This window comes from Ursus americanus, chromosome 14 (assembly GCF_024610735.1).
Source record: "Ursus americanus isolate L20-20 chromosome 14, mUrsAme1.1.p, whole genome shotgun sequence".
Lineage (NCBI taxonomy): Eukaryota > Metazoa > Chordata > Mammalia > Carnivora > Ursidae > Ursus > Ursus americanus.
The window spans coordinates 69523680-69537013 of record NC_142140.1 but is presented as its reverse complement, the minus strand read 5'-3'; the positions used below and the strand labels follow the sequence as shown (position 1 = coordinate 69537013).

The 13334-nt window shown below is 38.4% G+C and overlaps 1 protein-coding gene across 21 annotated transcripts in view; it reads right to left on the bottom strand.

Annotated features, from left to right (window-relative positions):
* NCOR1 (nuclear receptor corepressor 1) overlaps nt 1-13334 on the bottom strand; it is a 148335-nt gene that overhangs the window by 114479 nt on the left and 20522 nt on the right. For all 21 annotated transcript variants that reach the window (XM_045778291.2, XM_045778290.2, XM_045778304.2 and 18 more), the window contains exon 3: nt 5748-5881. In XM_045778291.2, coding sequence (XP_045634247.2) covers nt 5748-5881 — 134 coding nt within the window. The remainder of the gene's footprint in view (nt 1-5747; nt 5882-13334) is intronic.

Sequence of the window (13334 nt, the reverse complement as noted above, 5' to 3'; positions counted from 1 at the left end):
TCTTTTAGAAACATACTTTTCCATATTTTTGTTACGTAGAAATAAGAAAGGTGGATCAATGAGTAATCAAAACAAATCGCGTCAGGATACATTTTGTGAAAAAAGTATGAACATAGGAGTTCCAAGGAAAAAAGGAGTAAAATAAGCAGCTCTGTTAAAGTCTGTTCATATATAGTATCATTTTAAGTGGATGAGGGTATCAAGTCACTATGGTATTTAGATTACATCAGATAAGTTTAAAAATGTATTGCAGCAGTGTTGCTTTAAAATGTCAATTACTTTCAATATGACAAATTATATTCATCTTTTAAGACATCTGAAAAACTTCAGATGTCAACTTAAAGTTGTACAATACAGCTTTTCGAAATTCTTTTGAGAAATATGCAAGGAACAAATTTGAAGACCACTATTTCAAAATCATTTTCCTTTCTCTCTCTCTCCTTCAGAGGCTTCCACCTCATACTACCTTTAGATGTTGGGGACCCTCTGGGTTCATCCTTAAACTCTGGCGCTTCTCATTTTCCACCCTCCCTGGATCACATGTACCGATTTGGATCCTCCCCCGAGCACGTTAGATACAACCCCACCTGGACGCTTCACAGGAACCTCAAACGTACTCATACCAAACTCAAGCTGTCTTTCCCTGTTGCTCTTTACTTGATCTCTATCCCAGTGTCACAGTGATGGAACCAACAGCCATCGGACAAGCTAGAAACCGAAGATTCACCCAGGTCTCCTCCCTCACCTTTGCCAACTGCTAGGACTCGGCGGCCTCACCTCCTGATTCCAGCCTGTCTCGTCTCAAACTCCATTCCACCACCCTACCTTATGCCCGCACCCTCTCTCTCTCTTTCAGGTCTCTCACATGTTCTCTCTGCTTCTAGTCTATCCACCTCAAATTCATCCCCCACAGAGCAGCCAGAGGTCATCTATCAAAAACAAGCATTCAGCATTAGACTAAAGCCCCAGCCACTTAACACAGCACTTAGAATCAGGGCCACTGCTGGCCTGCAAGAAAACTGTGAGTGAAACGTCTATAAGCAAATGCAACCCTCTGGTACACAGGCCTCGCAACCTGCCCAAGCAGGATTTCAACCCTCAGCTGTCCCCGCAACCTACAAAAGTTAACTTCCCTGTATTGCATTTTACCTCTAGCGAACCTGCCTATGAGATTTACCGAAGCCACCCAGTGCTGGAGAGAAACATAAGGCTACCAGGACACAGGACAGTTAAGACAAACACTGAGTATAGAAAACTCTCTTTCCATCAAGAAATCAGGCTAGGGGTGCCTGGATGGCTCAGTCAGTTAAGTATCTGCCTTCGGCTCAGGTCATGGTCTTGGAGTCCTGGGATCGAGCCCCATGTGAGGCTCCCCCCTCAGCAGGGAGTCTGCTTCTCCCTCTCACTCTGCCCCACCCCCCACTCATGCACACGGGCGCACTCGCTCACTCTCTCAAATACATAAAACCTTTAAAAGAAAAAAAAAAGAAAGAAAGAAAAAAAGCAGGCTATTTCCCATTTCAGCTTGCCCAAACTACTCATGGATAAATAAATGTATAATTTAACATTTAAAATTTCAAAAACAAATGCAATTTTATATTGGAGTTCTGGGGGAGTTAAGTGTGAAATCTGCATTTTAAATGAACATATTGCCTTCTAAAAACTAACACCAGTGGAAAGGTACTGCCACTTCGGAAACAGTATAGTCATTTCTCAAATGGCAAACAAACAGAGAGCTATCATATGATAAAGCAATTCTACTCCTAGGCATATTCCAAAGAGAAAGGAAAATCCATGGTCACATAAAAATGTGTGCATAAATGTTCCTACCAGCATTATTCATAACAGTCAAAAAGTGAAAACTCAAGTATCTATCAACTGATGAATGGATAAATAAGGTATTTTAAAAAATCAGATTTTCATACTAAAAAATCTCTGTAGATTTTTAAACTTAAAGGTTCTTCCATTCTACTGACTTCCATGACCTCTTAATATCATCTTTAAATATCTTTAAAACAAATTAAAGTCATTAATTGGGTTTTTTACTATAATATACCTATACCTTATCATTTTAATTTTAAAGACAAGATAACCCTCACTTAGAGGAAATATGTCATAAAGTTCATAGCTATTCAAAAACAGTGGTCCACAAAAATCATCTAGAATTACATCAACTAATTTTATTTATGCCTAGCTATGGAAGGCTATTCTCTGAAACAAAATTTATTTCACCTAAATTTTCAAATTTACAAGCATGATTTGGCTTCTTTTATTGCTCAAAGAAAAACCAATTATCTGAATTTCAATAAATCTTTTATAATACCTGAAACTACCTCAACTGTTCTGCATCTTTTCATCTAAATATCCAAATACTCTAATTATGCAGACTAATTTTTCTGATGAAATCTAGAAAATATCATTGATGATATTCACCCAGAAATGACTCTTATATTTTAAGAGTACTGTTTATAAAATGGTATAGATTTCCTAACCAAAAAATTCCAGGGATAAAGAACAAACCTAAGAAGTAAATCACCCCAAATCCCACCACACAAAAACAATGCCAAAATTAGGTGAATCCCATTCCCAGTCATCACTTATATTCGTATATATGGACGGATGGATATACAGGCAAAAATAAAGCAACAAAAGAATCATATACAGTATTTTTTTAAGTAAAGATTATTTGGTTTGTTTTTGTACACCTAAAAATAAAGAGAAAAAAATAAAATGAAATAAAGCTTAAAAGAAGAAATTGCTGGGGTGCCTGTCCTCAGTCGGTTAAGTGTCAGCTCAGGTCGTGATCCCAGGTCCTGGGATCGAGCCTGCTTCTCCTGCTCCCACTCCCCTTGCTTGTGCTCTCTCTGTCTCTGTCAAATAAGAACATCTTTAAAAAGAAAAAAAAAAAGGAAGGAATTGCAGTACTTCGGGTAAGTGCTCCTTTACCACAAGAAATCAGTTCCTAAAAAATTACTGCTGAAGGGGGGAAAACTATGAAAAGCATTAAGATGGGAATTTTTTTATTGACCTAACAATTCCATTTCAGAAGTATCAAATCACTCCCGGGCACTCTTCAAGTGCGTATCTCGAACCAGTCTCCCAATACCTACATCGCCTCTAGATCCTGTAGTTATATCATTTTTTACTTTGTCAAGATTTGCTACTGAGGTTCAGTGATGGAACCATAATTCACCTAAGTGTCTCACACAGACTTTTACTTAAGGGGCGTGTGGCTTTACTACAGGCCTTCTATCATGGCATCCATCCGTCCACTCTTTGGCTGGGTTCCATCACCTAGAAATTCTTCAAGTTTTAGATGATCAGCGCTTTCACATCTAAAACTATCTGCCTGTTGCTTCTACTCTTAAGTGGCATATAATATTCTTAGATCTCAGTGTATTTTCTCAGAACTTTGTGGCTACTGCTCCACTATCTTCTATCACTGTAGTAGCTTGAAGCCAGACTCCTTTTTTCTTCCTTGTCAAGGATTTCTTTTGCTTCCTGGATTTCTGATTCTTTTACTTATCCTTGAACTTTAAGAACTGAACCAGGATCTGTCTTGGTGTTGATCATTCTGCGTAAGTGATCCCTGGAGCGAGGCATGTCCTATCAGTCTACAGAGTTCTTCCTTCGTTTTACCAAGAAAAAAAGCATTCTTTTTAAAAAATTGTGAATATTATTTCCTTTCCTTTACAGGTTCTCCATCTCAGAAACACATGTCCTTATGATACATGTTGGATGATTTTAATTTATCCTCCGTATTTAACAACTTCTTTCTAAATCGCTTTAATTTCTATCCTTTTCTTCTGCATTCACTCTATCTCTGGACTTTCTTCCATGACAAAAGTCTAACTTTTAGCCACACGTTTTATTCCTTGTTCTTACTTATATTATATTTATAATGGTGAGCTTGGGAGCACTGGAATGACCAATCTTTCATTTTATCTAATTGGGTTGCCTTGTACCTTTTAAAGACCTTATTATTAATTTTAAGTTCTCCTGTAGTGCACAGCACTTAGGGGCAAGTTTTTCAGTTTTCGTCTTCTTATCCATGGGGGTCTTTGTTTTTGACACTCTGTATTGCTTTCTTTAATTTTCTTTTCCAGGCATACCTTGGCCCCATTTGTGGCATCATTACCCTACTACACGGGTACACCATGAGCAGCCCTACCCAGATTTTCTCTTTGGTGTAGAATGGTGTGTGGGGGTTTTCCTCTGCCTGGCATTTGTCTACAGATAGAGGACTGGGTTTGGCTTTCTCTCTTTTTCTACAGCCTGAGGGAACAGAGAAATGGGCAAAGGAGATGAAAACTTGGCTGGGGCTATGATAGTCTTTGTTGAGGATCCTGGTTTCCTCCACAAGCCAGACATGTAACCAGTCCTGAGGGCTCTGGCTCATCGCTTTGGCAAAAAGCACACCATGCCTGCCCTTCTTGCAAGATGGCACGATGGGGATTCCCAAGCAGACAGTTCACCACCACTACACCCTCACCACCACTACACCCTCACCACCGCTACACCCTCACCACCGCTACACCCTCACCACCGCTACACCCTCACCACCGCTACACCCTCACCACCGCTACACCCTCACCACCGCTACACCCTCACCACCGCTACACCCTCACCAAGTACGTTTTTCTCAATTAGGGAGTATTTATGAGAAACCCTAGGATTTTACTGGCCGTCTTTCTTTCTTCAACACTGCTTCTTTGAGAATAGAAGTAGGAACTAGGAGGCTAAGCCACACAAGATTCTTCTAAGTCCTTTCTTGAGTGCCACTTTTCCAAGTTTATGGCAGTAGCTGTATGCCTTTCCTTCTTTATACAGGGTGATTTTTAGCCATTTTTTGAAGAGCTACTTTTGTATATTTGCTAGATATTACGGAGGAGAGTGATCTGAATCTCCACAACCTTCACCAAGAACTGTATTTTATAATAATTTTAAACACAGCCAAATAATTTCAATCATTTTATCATCTTCAAACCCAAACAATAAACATATTTTTAAAATAGAAAATCAGGTTCTTTATTAAACTGCTCAAACAAAAAAGCCAGAAAGGCGATTTAATAAAAGTAGCTATTATATTTCAAAATACTTTAGATTAAGAGCAAGGATAGGGATAAGAGAGAGCAGAGATGGTAAGGACACTGAGGAAAATGAATGTCTACCATGAACAGGGCCAACAAATACTCTCCTTTGAGGAAGTTGTCATTACTATTGTCATTATTACAAGTGAGAAAACTAAGGTTTAAAGAGTCTGAATTAGTAATTTGCAACCCTAGCTGCAAATGCGAATGACCTGGGAAACTCTAAACACACACGAATGCCTGAGCTCAATCCCAGGAACTGATTTGATTTAAGTCTTCTGAGATGGGGCTTGGGCATCAAGTTTATGAACCAAGGTGGTACTAATATGCAGCCTAAATTAAAACCACCAGTTTATTATACACCTGACCAAGGCCACAAGCTGACCAGGATTGCAACCTAGGTCTACCTGACTTCCCACTACACAGAAGGAACTCTGAACTCTGGAAACAAGTTCTAGGAGTTTAACTATAAGGAGAACTACTGCAAAAGATCAACAAACATCAAAGAGCTCAAAGTACAAACGATAAATGACCCGTCATGGCTTGGTTATAAAATTATAAGAATAGAAACCACATTAAATCCAATGGCACACTTGCAAAGTACACACACACTTGAGAAGTTCCGTCCTAGACGGACACGCAGAAGCGCGCCGTTACCTGTCAGAACCCGGGTGAAATTCTGAAAGCAGGGAGGGCCGTCTGCGAAGCTGCTGCTGCTGCTGCTGCTGGAGAAGCTGTGAGGCCTGGCTGACTTCAAGGTGAGAAGAACGGTAATCAGGGACTGCAAATTCCTAGGATTAAAAGAATCATGAATTACTTACTAGCCAAAAAGTGAAAGGCGTCGTGAAACTAAACCAAGTGTAACTGTACAGAGGCAGTTATGGACCCCTGAGTACGGAAGGAAACAGCAAGGACGATTTCCATCCTTCACTGTTCTGATTCTTCCCCATCACCCAAAAACAACCAACATTTTAACTGCATGTCGCTCAAAAGAATTCAAAATGAAATTTGGTGTTCAGTCCAGTTGATTCATTCTCCTAATAACATGCGTTACAGTAGCTCCCAGTCTATATTATTCAAGCAGTCAGATCTCAAACTCACGGTTCAATAGGAAATCCTAAAAAGCAATCCAACCTGAAATTCAAAATGGGTGAGCTGGAAGGGCCACAGAAGCCACTGAGTTAAATCCATGTATATTTACAAATGAAGAGACAGAAGTCCAGAGACTCAACCTGCTAGTTAAAAGTAATAGTTTCTCCATCATTCCAGGTGGGTGTTTTCAATGTTTGTTTTCCTACTTTTGACTTTTTGTTGAAAAGACAAAAGCTTCTTTTCAAAAGAAACCTATTAGTGCTAACAATCATAAACAGATACTTATATTTAGACCTGCCAAATAACCCAGGAATTCTCCTCCTATGTATATACACGAGGTAATTAAAAGCATATGTCCACACACAAAACTTTGTACACAAATTTTCAGAGCAGTTGTTATTCACAATAGCCAGAAAGCAGGAAGAATCCAAATGCCCAGTGACTCATGATGGATAAACAAAATGTAGTGTATCTATACAGTGGGCTGTTATTCGGTCATAACAAGGAGTGAAGTAGGGTACAACCCAGATGAATCAAGAAAATATACTGCTAACTAAAAATAGCATATATACGTCATATTTTATGATTCCAGTTACATAAAATGTCTATAAGAAACAAATCAGGGGCGCCTGGGTGGCACAGCGGTTAGGCGTCTGCCTTTGGCTCAGGGCGTGGTCCCAGCGATCTGGGATCGAGCCCCACATCAGGCTATGAGCCTGCTTCTTCCTCTCCCACTCCCCCTGCTTGTGTTCCCTCTCTCGCTGGCTGTCTCTATCTCTGTCGAATAAATAAATAAAATCCTTAAAAAAAAAAAAAAAACAAATCAATATTGGGGCGCCTGGGTGGCACAGCGGTTAAGCGTCTGCCTTCGGCTCAGGGCGTGATCCCAGCGTGATGGGATCGAGCCCCACATCAGGCTCTTCCGCTATGAGCCTGCTTCTTCCTCTCCCACTCCCCCTGCTTGTGTTCCCTCTCTCGCTGGCTGTCTCTATCTCTGTCGAATAAATAAATAAAATCTTTAAAAAAAAAACAAAATAGAGACAGAAAGTAGATTAGTGGTTGCCAGGGGATGGAGGGAAGAGGGGAATTGAGATTAACTACTATGAGGTACGGGTTTCATTTTGGGTGACAGAAAAGTTCTGGAAGGGGCACCTGGGTGGCTCAGTCAGTTAAGTGTCTGCCTTCGGCTCAGGTCACGATCTCAGGGTCTGGGACAGAGCCCCTGCGTTGGGCTCTCTGCTCAGCAGGGGAGTCTGCTTCTCCCTCTCCCTCTGCCCCTACTTGTGTGCTCTCCTCTCACTCACTCTGTCTCTCAAATAAATAAAATGCTTAAAAAAAAAAGTCTGGAATCCGATGTTAATGGGTGCCCAACACTGTGAATATACTAAAAGCTATTATATTATACACTTTAAAATGGTTTTATATGAATTACATGTCAACAAAAAAAAATTTTAATCATAAGCAGATAAAACTGAGCAGTACAGACTGAAACACAGAATAGGTAAGAGGTCCAGAGCCCTCTGCTATAAGCAGATAATAGCAAAACATAATTTTTACATAATCTAAGAAAAAATACCAGATACAAAGTTGGAAACATAATCAAGAAACACTAAACATTAAAGAAAAGTCAGAGCCACCTTTTTTTAAGATTTTATTTATCTATTTGACAGACAGAACATGAGCAGGGGTAGGGGCAGAGGGACAAACAGACCCCCCACTGAGCGGGGAGCCCAACCCAGGCCGAATCCCAGGACCCTGAGATCATGCATGACCTGAGCCGAAGGCAGACACTTAACTGACAGAGCCGCCCAGGCGTCCCAAGTCAGAGCCACTTTTTAAAAAGCACCACAACTCACTGAAAAAATAGTTTACATAAAGAAATAGATAAAAGACTAAAAGTAAAAAAGACCAAACTATAAATGATATCCTCAAAAAAGGAATCAAATAGCAATCAAAGAAATTAAAAAGTTGATCGGTGAAATTAAGCGGTAGTAGAACAGGTGAAGAGCAAATGAAAGCAAAGACAGAACAGAGCGTTCTCTTGGAACACAGCGAAGCACAGAGCTCTAGAAAGTAGAGAAGAAAAGCTGAAAATGGTAGCTAGAGTGAAAAGTTCCAACCTCCAATACCCGAAGGTAAGAGGCTATATTCTAAGAAATAACAGAAGAACATTTCTCAGAAGTTCAAAAAGACAAAGTCCTTGGATTTAAAAGGGCCTAAGAGAAAAGCTGGGCATAGTTTAAAAATTAATCCATCACAATAGATGGACATAACAAAAATTTCAGACAAGCAAGGATAAAGAGAAAACTTGACTAGGTGTCAAAAGAAACAGGAAATAGGTTTCCTACGAAGTAATAAGGATCGTAATAAAAAATCTTCTCATGAGCAACACTATATAGAAGGAAACAGACAAATCACATATTCTAAGTTCAGAGCAAAACAACTTTGAACCCACAAATTCAATAACCAAAACATCTCAAATTTTAGGACTACAAACTTTTCAGAATTCAAGAACTCAGAAAACTTACCAACCACAGACTCTCTGAAAGAATCTCTAAAGGATGGATGAATCCAGCAAGACAAATTAAGAGTAAGGAGTGAAATGAGACAACAGTGCATTGCACGTTCCAGCTGGGAGCACATAACTCTCCAGAATTACATTCCCACAGTAAACGGCCAAAAAGTTGAGCAAAATGTAGTTAACTACCTTCAGACCCCTGGAAAATAGGCTGCACAGGACTCAATCTCTGAGAAAAATCACACAAACAGGTGAGTCCTACTGCACTCGAGGCTCTCTGCCTGGAGACAATTTCCACATTGCATCCCTGGGAAGGGAATCCAAACAGTGCCCTATAATCTTGTTCACTGAAGAAGCAACCATACTAGTTTGATCAAGTCCTATGGACAGGATTTCTGCAGACTTTCTGAGAAGAGGGAATTACATATAGAAAGATTTCCTGAAACGTGAATTTGGGTTCTCCTAGGTCATTGGCTGAATTCCAACCTGCAAATGCACAGGGGAGAGCACAGTCCAGTCCTAAACATCTCTGGCTGCTCTTAGAAAGAACAGTTCGGAGGAACTATAAAACAATTCCCAGAGCTTACACAGGGCCAGAACTCATTCAAATTTCCTCCAGCCAGCAGGAAGAAACCTCAATGAATACATGAAATTATCACTAAATACCCCAGAAGAGACAAGTTTAGAAGTAGAGGACAAATGAGACTTAGAATAAAGACTACTCCAGACTCGCCCTTAAAGAATTTAAAGAAAAACCTCAAAAGTAATTTAACTGCCTACCAGAAGAAATCCAACTTTCTTTAAAGGAATACAACAAAAGGCAGCACTAAAATGTGTAAAATTCACAATGTTCATATTCTACTCAAAAATGAAAAAAATCCAATGCCTGTAACGAAAATTTCACTGGATAAAATTAAAAATAGGTTGGAAACTGCAGCAGAAAAACACAGAAAAGGGGCGCCTGGGTAGCGCAGTCGTTAAAGCGTCTGCCTTCGGCTCAGGGCGTGATCTCGGCGTACCGGGATCGAGTCCCACATCGGGCTCCTCTGCTATGAGCCTGCTTCTTCCTCTCCCACTCCCCTGCTGTGTTCCCTCTCTCGCTGGCTGTCTCTCTGTCACATAAATAAATAAAATCTTTAAAAAAAAAAAAAAAACACAGAAAAAATAAAATGAAGTCCAGTGAACTGTAGGATAATAGGAAATATAAGTAACTGGTATTTCAGGAAGGGGGAAAAAAAAGAAAGAAAGAAAGAAAACCTAGGGGGAGAGTAGACAGAAAAACATATCTGAATAATGGCTGAAAATTGCCCAAATTTTATGAAAATTATAAATCCACAGAAGCATGAAGTTCCAGAGAATGCCAAAGACAATAACATATACATTCAAAAAGCACAACAAAGGCACATCATAATCAGATTGTTGAAAACCAGTGATAAAGAGAAAAAACCTTAAAAGTAACCAAAGAGGGGAAAAGATACTTACAGATAAGAATGACCAAAGACTTCTGGTCAGAAACCATACAAGCCAGAATACAACAAACGGCAACTTTTAAAGTGCTAAAAGAATATAGCCGTTAGCTTAGAATCCTGTATCAAGCAAAAATATTCTTTAAAAATAAAGCTGAAATGAACTTTTTCGGATAAATAAAAGCTGAGAGTACACTGCCAAAAGACCTGCACTAAGAGAAATGATGTTCTTCAGGCCTAAGGAAAATCGTATCAAAAGGAAACCTGAATATACACAAAGCAGTGAAAGATTCCAGAAATGTTGTATATGTGGGCAATTAGAGAAGGAACAAAATAATAAGGAGCAGAAAAAAATAAAATAGGAAAAAAGCGAAAATGGATGAAACCAAAGTTAGTTATTCTCAGAAAGGAATCAATTAAATTGATAAACCTCTAGGCTAGACTAATAAAGAAAAAAAGGAAGGGAAAAACATTATCAACCTGAGGAATAATATCAAAACAGATCTCAAAGACATTAAGATAAAGGGAATAGTATGACAACTTATGTAATTTAATATATTGAACAAAACTTACCCAAACTGACTCAAGAAAAAAAATAAAGAATCCGAATTATAACTATTAAAGAAACTGAATTCATAATTTAAATTCTTCACACAAAGAAAATATTAGGCCCTGATGACTTCACTGAAAAATTCTATCAAACTTCTAAGGAAGAAAAAATACTAATCCTACAAACTCTTCAAGAAAATACAGCGCTGTGTATTGTGTAAGACCGATGAATCATAGACCTGTACCCCTGAAACAAATAACACATATGTTAATTATAATAAAAAAATAATGAGGCACAATATAATTTAAAAAAAAAAAGAAAATACTGGAGGAGAAAACACTTCCCAAGCTAACAACATTCTTTTTTTCAATTGAAGCATGGTCAGCATACAATGTTATATTAGTTTCAGGTATACAACATACTGATTTGACAATTCTACATATTACTGAATGTTTCCCACGACAGGTATAGTCATCAGCTGCTAACAACATTCCTAATGGTCGAAGACTGAATGCCTTCCTCTTAAGATCAGAAATAAGTCAAGGGTGTCTACTCTCTCCTCTTCAACACTTTTACTAGCAATTAAAGCCAGTACAATAAGGAAGAAAAGAGAAAAGGCATCCAGTTTGGAAAGGTACAGGCAAAACTGTCTTTATTCTCAGATTACAGGATCATCGACATAGAAAGTCCTGTGGAATCTATAAAAAACCAACTAAAAGTAACAAGTAAGGTTGCAGGATACAAAATCAACAGACATAGTAGCGATGAAAACTGAAATTCGAGAAGCAATACATTTACAATTGCATCAAAAATATGAAATACTGGGGCGCCTGGGTGGCTCAGTCGGTTAAACGTCTGCCTTCGGCTCAGGTCATGATCTCGGGGTCCTGGGATCGAGCCCTGCATCGTACTCCCTGCTCAGGAGCAATTCTGCTTCTTCCTCTCCCTCTCCCTCTGCCCCTCCCTGCCCTCGCTCTCAAATAAATAAAATCTTTTAAAAAACATGAAATATTTAGGGAAAAATGTGACAAAAGATGTACATGCCCTATGCACTAAAAACCATAAAACATTATTGAGAAAAATTAATGAAGACCAAAATAAATGGAGTTATGCCATGTTCATGAACCAGAAAAATTAAAGTTGTTACGTTGTCAATTCTCTCCCAGATTTATCTCTAGACTCAATACAAATCCAATCAAAATCTCAGCAAGGGGCACCTGCATGGCGCAGTCAGTAAGCATCTGACTCTTGGTTTCGGCTCAGGTTGTGATCTCAGGGTCATGAGATTGAACCCCGCATCGGGCTCTGCACTGAGCACAGAGTCTCCTTGTGATTCTCTCTCTGACTCCCTCTGCCCCCCTCCTCTCAAAATAAATAAATAAATCTTAAAAAAAAAAAAGCAACTTTTTTTGTAGAAACTGACAAGTTGATTCTAAAATGTATATAGAAATGTTAAGAACTAGAATATTCAAAACAGCAATTCAGAAAAGAATCACACTACTCAATTTCAACTTATTATAAAGCTATAATAACCAAGACAGTGTGAAGTGCTTTATTAAAAGACTACACGTTTGTTTACATAGATCACATAGATGGAGCTAAAGATACACAAAACACATCAGTAGAACAGTATACAGAAAACCGTATAGAGAAACAAACTTGCACATATATGGTCAACTGACGTTCAGTGAAAAACTGCCAAAGCAATTCAGTGGGGAAAGAATCTTTTTAACAGTTTCTAGAACTATTGGAAAGCTGTATGCAAAACAATAACCTCAATCATTGCCTCACACCATAAACAAAATTTAATTCGAAATAGGTGATAGATGTAAATGTAAAACCTAGAATTATAAAACTTAGAGAAGAAAACATAGGAGACAGTCTTAGTGACCTGGAGTTTAGCAAAAACTTCTTAACTACGCACAAAAAGCAAGAAATATAAAAGACAAAAATTAATAAACTGGACTTGATAAAAACTAAAACACATGCTCTCCAACAATACAATTAATAAGGCAATACTTCTTTATATAATTAGATAAAACAAACACATAGATACATGTTTTCTGAATAATTTTATTTATAATAGCCAAAAACTGGAATAGGTAACTAGGTAAGTTGTGGTAAATCCATACACAGCAATAAAAAGAAATTAATTACTAAGATGCACCAGAACATGAATAAATCTCAAAGACATTATGGGAAGCAAAAGAAGCCACAAATAAAAGAGTTCATATAAAACTCAAAACATGTATAATCTGGTATGACAAAAAGCAAAGAGTGGTTTCCTGGGAGCTGAGGTTTGTGGAAAGTAGGCAAGGAGGACTGACCTGGATGGAGGAGAAGGGATGGTGTGATAGAAATACTCTACTTCTTCATTTTGGGGGTGCTTTTATGGGTGTATGAACTGTCAAAATGTACAATATAATAAAATTTTATTGTATATAAATTTAAATAGTCAATTAAAAAAAAAGAAGCAACCATAATCTAGGAAATTAGTATTCAGACAAAGAACATGGATGGAGAGAGGACAACGCAACCAAAATCCAACACCCAATTATGATAAAAATCCTCAACCTAGCAATACAAAGCAACTTCTGTAACTGAAAAAGGGCAGCTAT